Here is a 12,670-nt window from a genome sequence, read left to right as displayed (position 1 = left end):
ACTACTTCTATCACAGTAATTGTCATTGCGGCAGAAGTAGAAAAATAAACAAGTACCAACCAACTAATTTCTTTTTTTTTGTTTAATTTTTCTCTAGTTTCTTTTTATCTTTTTTGTGTTTATTTTGCTGTTGTTGTTGCTGTTGATGTTAGTGTTAGAGTTAGTGTTGTTGACGTTGGTTTTATCTTCTTTACCAATCAACAAAATCATAACTCATAAAATGTTAGCTTCAATCCTATCAAGGAGCTTAGCAAGATGTTGAATTAGATTCAAACCCACTTTATGAAACCAAAGGACGAGTATTTTTGAGAATTTGAGTCCACATGAATTTTATTCGGAATATAATTGATTAGATTTGAAGAGAAGTATGTCGAATTTGGATTAAAATGGATTAGATTTGAAGCATTGTATTAAAATCTAATTCAAATGAGTTGGATTTGAATATATATGAATTCAAATGGTTGAATTGGGAATTAAATGAGAATGATGGTGGACAAAACAGAATTTTTGAGGTAATTTTGATTGATACTAAGAATATTGAGGAAAAGAATTTTTTAAGGAGTTTTATGTGTATTTGAATAATTTAAAACATTTAAATTATTATATTTTATTTTGGAGTTTTGAGTTACTTTAGTTTAATTTTTGAGAAAAAGGAAAGAAAATAATGAAAGGAATGGATTTCATGATATTTGTTAATTTGAATTTTGTTATTAAAAAATTTCCCTATGGTGGGTGGTTTAATTTTTTTTTTTTTTTTAACCTTTGCAACATGCAAGAAGAGCTAAACTATTACTAAATCTTGTATCTGGTGCAGCGATATTTCGGTACTTTCAAAGTCAGCTAGCAATCAAACTAACAATCATGCACGTTTAGGGGGTGATATGTCAATACATGCATATTTTCTCTCCAAATGTAGCCGGGCCAAACCTAAGGGGACGTATCAAAAAATTACCTGTTTTGAATATCTATTTGTGACACGAACGGTACCGTTCAAGCGCCAAAACTCACCGCTTTTGCTGGAATCAGGCACTCAGCGTCTTACTGTCATAAAACGACACTGTTTCCCAACAACTCTCAGTTTTCGCTTAATTATTAATTTTTTTTTTCTTTTTAAGTGTGCTGTTAAGAATCTTAACTTAAGATCGAATTTATAGGTATAACGACCGCAACTACTCTGGCGGATCTCTCGATGCCGACTCTCATAGTAACTCTATTCAAATAATCTTTTGTCTGTCAAGTTGTCTCGCTAAACATGAACAGAAGGCTCTACCGATCATCAGCAACCAACATCGTCTCTCTCGCTTTCCATTAAATTTGAAATCGGACGTCTCTTTGGAGCTACCAGTGCTGGTCTTTAAAGGTACAGATACTCGGCCCGCATTAGTGTTTGGTATTTTAATCTGAATTTCAGTTTCCAAACAGTCTACGATTTTGACCCTAAATTTTGAAGATGGAGATTCCGCTATTGCGTTACCAGAGTGTAGCATTGGATCAGATACAAAATAGTTGTAGCTTCTCATGTTCCTTTACGGCTAATAAAGTGTTGAAAGGGAAATCCTTGTTGTCTGGGTGTTATTTTTCGTTGGATAAAAGAAAATGGAAGAGATCATTCCATAGAGTTAAGTGTTGTTTGATGGAGCAAGGGCTAAAGCCACGGCCTAAACCAAATAAAATATATACTGAGGAATTAAAGGAGAGTAGTTTGCCGGATACCCAGATGAAGAAACCCAGTGCAGGGATTTGTAGTCAGATAGAGAAGTTAGTGTTGAACAAAAGGTACAGAGAGGCGCTTGAATTATTTGAGATTTTGGAGTTTGAAGGCGGTTTTGATGTGGGTAGTAGCACTTATGATGCGTTAATTAGTGCTTGTATAGGTCTGAGGTCTATTAGAGAAGTGAAGAGAGTGTTTAGTTACATGCTGAGTACCGGGTTTGAACCAGATCTGTATATGAGGAATAGGGTGTTGCTTATGCATGTTAAATGTGGGATGATGATCGATGCCCGTAGATTGTTTGATGAAATGCCCGAGAGGAACTTGGTTTCATGTAACATGATAATTGCTGGGATGATCGACTCTGGGGATTATTTAGAGGCATTTTTGTTGTTTCTTGATTTGTGGGAGGAGTTTTCTGATTGTGGGTCACGGACATTTGCTACTATGATTCGGGCCTCTGCTGGGCTAGAACTTATTTCTGTGGGAAAGCAATTGCATTCCTGTGCTTTGAAAATGGGGTTTGGTGACAATGTTTTTGTGTCTTGTGCGTTGATTGACATGTATAGTAAATGTGGGAGCATTGAAGATGCTCAGGGTGTTTTTGATGAGATGTCAGAGAAGACTACCGTAGGATGGAACACCATCATAGCAGGTTATGCCCTTCATGGGTACAGTGAAGAAGCTCTGGATTTATACTATGAGATGCGTGATTCTGGGGTTAAAATGGATCATTTTACATTTTCAATGATCATAAGGATCTGCACAAGGTTGGCTTCATTGGAACATGCTAAGCAAGCTCATGCAGGCCTTGTTCGTCATGGTTTTGGATTAGATATTGTAGCGAACTCGGCACTTGTGGACTTCTATAGCAAATGGGGAAGAATAGAAGATGCTCGGCATGTTTTTGACAAGATGCTCTGCAAGAATGTCATATCTTGGAATGCATTGATTGCTGGATATGGTAATCATGGTCGTGGAGAGGAGGCCGTTGAGTTGTTCGAGCAGATGCTTCTTAATGGAATGAGACCCAACCATGTTACATTTCTTGCTGTTTTGTCTGCTTGTAGCCGCTCTGGATTATCAGAACGTGGGTGGGAGATATTTCAATCCATGAGTAGGGATCACAAAATCAAGCCTCGTGCAATGCATTACGCTTGTATGATTGAGTTATTGGGTCGAGAGGGGCTTTTAGATGAAGCCTTCGCCTTAATTAGAGGTGCTCCCTTCAAAACTACCAAGAATATGTGGGCTGCCTTGCTGACTGCTTGTCGGGTAAATGGGAACTTAGAGCTTGGGAAATTCGCAGCAGAGAAGCTTTACGGAATGGAACCTGAAAAGCTTTCTAATTATGTTGTTCTTCTGAATATATACAATAGTTCTGGCAAGTTAAAGGAAGCTGCAGAAGTCATACGGACCTTAAGAAGAAAGGGTTTGAGGATGCTTCCAGCTTGCAGTTGGATTGAAGTCAAGAAACAACCACATGTTTTCCTCTCTGGAGATCAAAGCCACGTCCAAACAAAGGAGATTTACCGGAAAGTCGATAGGATGATGTTAGAAATTTCAAAGCATGGCTATGTTCCTGAGGAGAAAACTTTGCTTCCGGATGTGGATGAACAGGAACAACGTGTATTGTCCTATCACAGTGAGAAACTGGCAGTAGCTTTCGGACTGATAAACACTTCAGATTGGACACCACTGCAAATTGTGCAGAGCCATCGGATTTGTTGTGATTGCCATAATGCAATCAAGTTGATAGCTATGGTTACTGGACGAGAAATTGTTGTGAGAGATGCCAGCAGGTTCCACCATTTCAAAGATGGGATTTGTTCTTGTGGTGATTATTGGTAATGGTAAAACACTAATGTACATAGGAATCCATTAACTTTATTATGATCTGATATTTTTTGTACTCCAATTTTTTTTTTTCCCTTCGATACAATAATGCAATTACACGTTGTAATTTCTTGTAGTCAAGGTCATTAAAAGAAGCTAGAGTTCATTTTTCAAAAACCTTGTAAATTCATTAGCAAATCTGCTTGCTTTCTGTGCGTTATGTATTCCTGATTGACTATGTTAACAATTTTGGCTCTTTCAATGAAGGAAACAACGCCCTCAGAATACATTTTATTGGGGCAAGCAAAATTGTTTTTATTGTCAGTTGCACTCTCCAATGTTTGATGTTAATAATAAAAATACATTTTTCATTCGAATGTCATTTTTTTTCGAAAACTCGTTAATGGGTGGGTTAAGAAATACAATCAGAATGAGTGAAATTTTATTTTTAATGCGGTGTTTCAAATAAAAGTAATTTTATTTTTTCTAAAATAATTTTTAAATGATTTTTTAAAGGAATTATCTGGTATATTATTAGTATTACCCTATCTACGCATATGTATAGCGCGAGCAAAGCCAAGAAGCTTGACACTGACACGTAGATGAGTAGAGATGGAGCAAACGCTGTGGGATCATTTGCCGCTACTGGTTAGGTCAAATTCGAAAGAATCGGTGGAGTACATTCTTCAAACCCTCTGGCGAACCCGTAAGACCGGTCTCGACGCCGCCGACCGCCACGTCATCCACGACGTCCTGCAGCTCCAAAACGACTCCGACCTCGACCCAGTATGCATTTTCCCTTTCTGGGCTTAGCTTTATTACTCTTTACTAAATCTTCATTGCACGGAGAAATTTGAAAACTTTAAATAATTGTTGTGCTATAATTTGATGTTCTTAGTGATGTTTTTCGTTTTATTTATTTATTTTTAACTCTTACTTTCTCTGTATTCTATATGCATAGATAAAGGAAGTTGAAGAAGTATAGCTCCTGTTTATTGGTAACTTAAAATTTTTTATGTGCAGCTTTTGGTATGTCTGCGGACATTGATCCGAAGGTGTGTTTACGAGAATATAGGCAAAGATGAGATTCAGAAGCTGTTTCCCAATGAGGTGCTGCCTGAAATACAAAGGCTATTGACACTTTTGTTGCAAAAGTTTCAAAGAGAATGGCGTGAAGAGGAAATCAGAGACCAGGTCAGACATTCAAACTTAGAAACTTATGTTATCTTAGACCCGATATGATCTCTATTATGTGTATGACACGAGATTGAACCCTTTGTTTTTTGTTTTTTTGGATGGATGGTTTTCACTTTTCAGGTTGGTTTCCCTCGGTTAAAGGCAATGACATGGGACATGGCGAATCAGGAATCTACAGAAGCAATGAACCCGGTGGCTGTTATCAATTTGAAGGTGAGTGACTAACCATTTGAACTCTTAGTGTAAACTAATGAAAATGTGTAAATGAAGAAGTTGCGGAAAAGGTGAGAATTTGATTTATGCCTTCCGCAGCTCCAAAATGATTCTAAGCCACAACCAGGAAAGTTGGAAGTGAAGTTCCAATTGGCCAAAGATACTCTAGAAACCATGGTGAAGTCCATGTATACTATCAGAGACCAGTTGGCTAATGTGGTAAGATGTTATGCTTGAATCTGCCCTTTCATTCCGTCTGAGTTACTGTTTGTGGGTATTATCTCTTGTTAGTTTATCTAAATACGTTCTATTGTTACCAGGGGGAGACATCAGAGGGGCATTTACCTCAAGAAACCAATACGGTGTAGTTTACGATATCATTCAAATAGCAGGGTATTGCTCGAGCTCGAACCAAAATCTGTTTTTGACTTGTCGATTTCATTTTGGTAGTTAGGCAGTTACGGTGAATAATTTTTCAGCTTTGTCAAACATGTTAAGTTTTGATTTTCTCTGTTTATTTCGTCACAGCCATCCATGACCATTTTGCTCTTTCATCACATATATATATATATATATATATATTGATATTGCAGACAAAATGGGATGATGTTGATTGGGATCCTCTGTTTGAGTTGCTCAAGGAAACCCCGTTCAAATTGAAATTGAATTAGAACAACTGCCCCTTATACAACTCTGGTTCGGATACCGAGCCAAAAAGACTATTGCTTCAGAATGAGAAATGTTGGAAACTCTACTCATGTAAATTATTTGCGCATTTTTCTATTTAAAAAAATAAATAAATCACTCTTCTTTGCAGATTCACGTAATTAGCATGAGGAGGAAGCCAGTTACCTCTTATTTCTTTCATTTCAGAAGTGTGTGTTAGGAATGAGACAGTGGTCTCTGGTGGCTAATGGTACTAGTTTGACTCTTCTGGAAGTTTAGGGAAATTTGACACGTTCAATTTCTCTGAAGAACTCTTTAATCACGCCAGTGTTTTGTGGACGAACAACTTTCTTTGCGTACAATAATCATCATACCCTTCATTCATTGTAAAGTCAGGCGGCCTTGCCGTGACTTGGAAACTTCATCGTTGTCGTTTAGCTTCTTATAGATTAACGACGACTATTTCACGGTGTACACACATTGTGGCTTCCAAAAAGCAACATAGTTCATCTGTTAAGTAGGGCCATTTAATTTTTTTTCCTTCCTTACCACGTTCCGCAATTCGTGATTAGAAATATCTCTATCAAATCAATTTTGAATTTAGGTGCTGTAAAAAATAATCAAATTGTTTGACGAAAACCAAAAATTGTTAACGAATAAACTTACAGACCAAACTAGTTAGGTAAGGGCAATGATTTTGACGAGAAAAATAATAATAATAATTTGTCACCCTTCCGGGCCTTCAAGTTGTTAAATCAGCCAGCACGAATGTGGGATATTTTTTTCAGTTAACGTTCACACACGTAACACGCATGATGTTATTTTAAATGTAATCTCTTAGCGTCCAAATCAGAAGCCACCAAGTAGGTAAATGTTACTAACATCCTCGTAGTCGGGCTCAATGTCCTATCACATCTTTATAGCTTGTCGTCTAACGGTAATTCAATTTTTTTTCTTGTTCTTCATGTGAGTAAGGTTTAAATTCAATCCCTCTTATATTCAATTTTTATCATCCAATGAGATGATACTTAAATACCATTGTCTCTCAATTATTTTTAAAGTACCCAAATATAACGTGATTTGTAAAATATCACAATATACCCTTGTATCTCATTTCTAATGGAAATAAAACTTAGAGGTGGCAAAATGAGGTCGTATCCATATTGTGTTATAAAATTATCCATTTCATACTTATGTCATATTAACTTATTTATGACCTATTTTTTAGAATAATATTCACATGTTTTTTTTAGAATAATATTTTATTTTTTATATTTATTAAATATTTTAAAACAGTCAACATGATTAACATAATTAATAAATGGATCATATCTGTATTTTGATATATCAACACGATTAACAAATAGATCGTATTCGTATTTGCTTAAATTTGACACGACACTATTACACGAATTGCAACCCTAGTTAAACTATCTAAATTATGTAAAAAGTGAAAGATGTTTTTAGATATTTCGTAAACTATAAGCGGCCGTTTATTTTGACTTAATGACTTAATAGAGCTTAATTTCAATCAATTAAGTTATTAGGTACGCTTATTTTTTTAATTTAATGAAAATTTTTTGTCATTAAGTCATTAAATTATTATTATTTTTACTTAATCTAAAAAGTTTTAATGACATCATTAAAATATATTCTCCAAAATATCCATATTTGATTACTTTATTTTCATCACTAAATAAATAGAACTTACTAATTAACATTACTATTTATTTATCCTTTTATTTTCTTCAAATCACTATTTTTTATCTTTATAAAATTTTTATGAATATTTCTATACGAAACATCATAAAATACAATAAAATTGATTAACATGTTCTAATAAAGAAAATATTAAAGGATTGCATTCATTTGAACATGAACATGATTTATGTAATTATAAAATACTATCCCTATTAATGTTCTTTGAGGTTTTATTATTTGTTTAATATTTAAAATTTATAAAAAGCACACATGAAAAAATATTAGATTTCAGTTTTATTAATTGGAAAAAATCTGAAAACTTATTTTCAAAGATTCAAATGAAAAAAAAATCTCATTCAGATTTAAATTTTTAGTTCTGTTTAGAATCTATACTGATTTAGATTTATTTAAATTTTAGATTAAAAAAAATATAAATGCCACCTAATTCTATAAGAATGAAATGGGTTATTTGACCAAAATACAGGGATGTCAAAGGAATTTTACCCTTCGTTTTGTTTATGACTAATAATCACAACCCAATCGTAACGTAACTGCTTAAAACCTCACTGTACTGTGCCGCACCCAAAGCCCACCCCAGCAGGAGTCAAGACAATAAGACAACAATACAGCAAAGACAAAACTTCCCTTACGTTACTCTCTCTTGTCCGCTCGTCTCTTCTCTCTTCTCTCTTCTCGTTTGGTTTCGTTTTACTCGCCGGCCAAAGTAAACAAACGCCTTTTCGGTTTCAATTTCTCTCCAAAATCTCTTCAATCAGAACGATAGTAACAATAATTATCAAAATGAATCCCGTCGCCAGAATCCCTTGTTAAATAAAGCCCTCAATTTTCATTAACAAACTCTTTATTTTAGTTTTATTTTTGGTCTTTTTGGTTATTTTTCCCCCCTTTTGTTACTTGCAAACCCTACGGAATGGCAACGACGAGCATAAACACCGGCGGCGAAGACCGGGTCCTAGCAACGGCGCAGCAGATCGTCAAGAGCCTCAACACCCCTAAAGAAGTTCGCGAGGACATGCTTCTAATCTTCTCGAGCTTCGACAATCGGCTATCAAACATCGGCGAATTGATCAACGGCGACTCAAGCGGTCCCCACAGTTTTGAATCGGCTGAAAAGATCATACTTCGTCACGACTCCAACTCCAACTGGGATTCCCCGGAAGAGTTCAACGAATTCATCGGCGCCGTGGACGATATCCTCCGACTGATCGACAACTTATCTGTCGGGAGCGACAACGAGGTCATGGACCGGGCTGAGACAGCGATCCAGGCGGCGATGTCGCGTTTGGAAGACGACTTTCGGCATCTCCTGATCAGCAACACGATTCCGCTGGACGCTGATGGGCTGTACGGATCGATGCGGCGCGTTTCGCTGTCGTTTGCGGCGAACGATGGGGAAATTGATGGGGAGTTCGAGAGCTTTGGAGAGGTAAGTGATGGGAGCGTGAGGTTTCATGAGAGAGGAGCAAGTTTAGGTGAAGAGGCGAGTGTTGATTTGATTGAACCTGCTGCTGTGGATGATTTGAAACAGATTGCTGATAGAATGATCAGGTCAGGTTATGAGAAAGAGTGTTTTCAAGTTTATAGTAACATTAGGCGCGGAGCTTTGGATGAGTGTTTGGCGATTCTTGGTGTTGAGAAGTTGAGTATGGAAGAAGTTCAAAAAGTTGAGTGGAGTTCTTTGGATGAGAAGATGAAAAAATGGATACAAGCTGTTAAAATAGCGGGTAAACTTCTTTTGAGTGGTGAAAAGAAGCTTTGTGATCATATTTTTAGTGAGGCTGAGACTTTGGGTGATGATTGTTTCAATGAGACTGCTAAAGGGTGTGTGAAGCCGTTGTTGATTTTTGCAGAGGCTGTGGCAATTGGGAAAAGGTCATCAGAGAAGTTGTTCAGGATTTTGGACATGTATGATGCATTGGCTGATGTTTTACCCAATTTGGAGGCCATGATAACGTCTGAGCTTGTTTGTGGTGAGGTAAGGGGAGTGCTGAATGCATTGGGAGAAGCTGCCAAGGGGACTTTTGCGGAGTTCGAGAATGCTGTGCAGAGTGAGACTTCGAAGAAACCTATGCAGGGTGGAGAGATTCACCCACTTACTCGTTATGTGATGAATTATGTGAAGTTGCTTGTTGATTATAGTGATACTCTGAACAAGCTGTTAGAACATGATGAAATTGATACTGGTAGTTTACAGATTGATGCTGATAGTTTGGAGAGTATGTCTCCGATTGCACGGAGATTGTTGTTGTTGATAACATGCTTGGAATCTAATATTGAGGAGAAATCGAGATTGTATGATGATAGTGCTATGCAGTATATATTTCTAATGAATAATATTCTGTACATAGTGCAGAAAGTGAAGGATTCTGAGCTTGGAAAGCTTTTAGGAGACAATTGGGTTCGCAAGAGGCGTGGCCAGGTGCGCCAATATGCGACAAGTTATCTTAGGGCTTCTTGGAGTAAGGCCTTGGCTTGTTTGAAGGATGAAGGGATTGGTGGGGGCTCCACTAATGCCTCCAAGGTGACTTTGAAGGAGAGATTTAGGAGCTTCAATTTGTGTTTTGAAGAGATATATAGGGTTCAGACTGCATGGAAAGTCCCTGATCCTCAACTTCGGGAAGAGCTTCGAATTTCAATATCAGAGAAAGTGATTCCAGCTTACCGCTCATTTATGGGTAGGTTTAGGAGTCAGCTAGAGAGTGGAAGGCATGCTGGCAAATACATAAAATATACACCAGAGGATTTAGAGAGTTATTTATTGGATCTATTTGAAGGATCACCTGGTGTTCTTCACCATCCGAGAAGAAAGAGTTCATAGCATTCAGGCTCTTGTGAGGGGTAAGCATTGTGCTCTCATCAAGGACTAGTTACCGCTGGGTGCATCTGTTATTGTATTTTATGATATGCTTTTTATGTTGGTGTTAATGTCACAAACACAGGTTTTTTCGGTGAAAGTTAATACTGCTCACTCTATACTGTATTAAGTTTTGTACATGTGCTATAGACTGTAGTTTTTGTAACATCTGGATTATGTCATGGTTCATGTATTTTATTTTCATGAATCTTCATTAGTATTTAACTAATTATTTGTCCATGATTAAGCATAATGGTTAGTTTTATTTATATTATCATAATGGGTTAAAGACTGAGCATGTCAGTATAATTGAAATTTCTACTTTTTCATCTAATTGCTAGGTTTGGTTCACAATCTTCAGATAAGTTGCTGAACGAAAAAACAGCACATTTTCATCAGGCATCTTGGGATTAGCCGCTGATAAGCAGATCCATTTTTGGCTATTTTGGCTTGACTTATGAAATTAATTAGATTGATTAGATTTAACTCCTTGTCTAGAGTAGGGTTATCGACAACCCCAGGTTCATTTGTGGAAAAAGTCAAGAACTTGCGTAACTAAGATGATGAATGCAAATATGTAGTGCATTTTCCTTTATCAGTGGTTGGCATTGCTGGCCATTATACTTGTATCCAAATTTATTTGGCACTCTTTGTTCCACAAATAATTGACTTTTATTGTGTTCACCATTCTAACTCCTGTTCATTACACTTGGTAGACGAGCTAATTACAGACCAATCCTTATATTTGGCACTTAAATTGCTCTGACCTAGTCCTAGGAAGCTGTGATGCTCTGTGCAACTGAATCGAAGTCTTGGTTCCACGAACATTGATCATAGTTCGATTTGGAATTAACAGTGGTAGTTTATCGAGTTGTATTCCAGTTATTTTACTTGTTCAATTGGCGTAAGATTTGAAGGTGGGATGTTTAGCGACTGTTTAGCTGTTTAGCAATGAATTGCTAGACGATTGGGAAACCAGTTGAAAGGCTACGTGTATACACCGATTTTGATTTGTTAAACTGTAATCACCCCTGGACTGTGGTATTACACTGCACACATAGCTGGTTCATTTTGGACGTGTTATACGACTCCCTGGCCTCCACCTCCTAAACGCACTCCTACTCGTAAGTCATAAGCAAGTAATTTGGGTCTAATTATTGTGCTTATGCGAAGCGTAGTCCCAGCTTGAAGAAAGTTCTCGCATAACAGATCAATCAGGTAGAATCTCAATGTTAAAATGGAATCCAGAAATATTGATATATGTGCTCCATAGAATCAATAGAGCCCTCTCATAATAATTGTTTTTTATTCTTATTTCAGTATGTCTGATTGCCGATTCTGATCTCTTTTGAAAGAGATCGATAAAAAAAGTGTTCCAACCAAGGAACGTGGCCATGTTTTTGTATTTTTTCGGCAGGTGTCCGGTGGTTTAAAATTTAAAATCAGAGAATCTTATGGTAGGTTCACCCATAGATAATATAGATCTGCTTTTAATGGCCATTCGGTCAGACAAGTGATCTGGTAGTTAGTCTATTTAATGGCCATTGTGGGGGGTAAATGTTATTTATATTTAAAAAATCATTCCCCCTTGCGAAATGCAAGTGGAGTATGGACATATTCTCCTGTGAGGGGTTATTTGTATTGGGCATGTACTTCATAGAATTCATTGTAATAATGTAAGTCCCAATTATGTATATCTGATTGTAAATATCAGTGTAATATCTCTGCTACAATAAGTAGTTGTTGTAAATATCTGTGTAATACAGTAATCTAATGATTAATCAGTTTCAAAAAAAAAAAAAAAAAATTCAGGGCCCATGTAACACCGAAAGGGTCAACCGTGGTGGAATTTCGAACTACACATTGACTACGTGGTCCGTGCCCATACAACTCGTAGCTCGGCGGCAGGAAACCATTTTTGGTCCTATATGACCGAAAAACAAAAGCCAAAATTTGGTCTTGCGGATGTTCAATCTTGGTGAATTTGGCAACGTAAGCTGGCCAAGGTGCAGATGTTTTACAATTGTTTATGAACAAGAAACTGATTAGCCCGCCAAAATGCGCCCGGGACAAATTTTTTATACCAAGCAGATGAGAGATGCCACCGCCAAGTTTGAAATTTGAAAGCAGTTGGCACCTGCTGCTGGCCTCATGGCCGGTTAGGACGCATTCTTGCAGTCTGCAGATACAGATTCCATTTCAAAGATTAAGTGACAGATTGCTCTAATCCATATACCGCCAAGTCGCAATTTGGGCTTACTAGTTTCATTGGAATTCATACATAGGAGCAAATGTGTGGCCAGCTAGCGCCTAACGGCAGCCCATTGCCTCATCCGGCCATGCCGGCATAGCGAGTAAATGTGCGTGCGATGTTGGAATAGCCGCCAGATTGTCCCCTAATAAGCAGCATTTGAAGAAACGAGAGAATTTTTTTCTCTCTATAACCAACTAGCTTTTTTGTTTCTACTGGG

The 12,670-nt window shown here is 37.1% G+C and overlaps 3 protein-coding genes across 3 annotated transcripts; all 3 read left to right on the top strand.

Annotated features, from left to right (window-relative positions):
* Window positions 1–851: 851 nt before the first annotated feature.
* Window positions 852–3,834, top strand: LOC18045939 (pentatricopeptide repeat-containing protein At5g50390, chloroplastic). The gene is made up of 2 exons (XM_006440047.2): window positions 852–1,360; window positions 1,451–3,834. The coding sequence occupies exon 2, from the start codon at window positions 1,451–1,453 to the stop codon at window positions 3,560–3,562; it is 2,112 nt and encodes a 703-aa protein (XP_006440110.1). The 5' UTR covers window positions 852–1,360; the 3' UTR covers window positions 3,563–3,834.
* A 266-nt stretch (window positions 3,835–4,100) lies between these two features.
* Window positions 4,101–6,149, top strand: LOC18045938. The gene is made up of 7 exons (XM_024188864.1): window positions 4,101–4,333; window positions 4,571–4,741; window positions 4,865–4,957; window positions 5,057–5,176; window positions 5,278–5,350; window positions 5,551–5,698; window positions 5,775–6,149. Exons 1-5 carry the CDS (start codon window positions 4,160–4,162, stop codon window positions 5,323–5,325), a joined length of 606 nt encoding a protein of 201 aa, XP_024044632.1. The 5' UTR covers window positions 4,101–4,159; the 3' UTR covers window positions 5,326–5,350; window positions 5,551–5,698; window positions 5,775–6,149.
* A 1,742-nt stretch (window positions 6,150–7,891) lies between these two features.
* Window positions 7,892–10,407, top strand: LOC18045937 (exocyst complex component EXO70B1). The gene has a single exon (XM_006440043.2). The coding sequence runs from the start codon at window positions 8,256–8,258 to the stop codon at window positions 10,161–10,163; it is 1,908 nt and encodes a 635-aa protein (XP_006440106.1). The 5' UTR covers window positions 7,892–8,255; the 3' UTR covers window positions 10,164–10,407.
* Window positions 10,408–12,670: the final 2,263 nt, after the last annotated feature.

Source organism: Citrus clementina, unplaced genomic scaffold (assembly GCF_000493195.1).
Source record: "Citrus clementina cultivar Clemenules unplaced genomic scaffold, Citrus_clementina_v1.0 scaffold_3, whole genome shotgun sequence".
NCBI lineage: Eukaryota > Viridiplantae > Streptophyta > Magnoliopsida > Sapindales > Rutaceae > Citrus > Citrus x clementina.
Note: the sequence above shows the minus strand (reverse complement) of the source record. Positions and strands in the feature narration are given on the sequence as shown.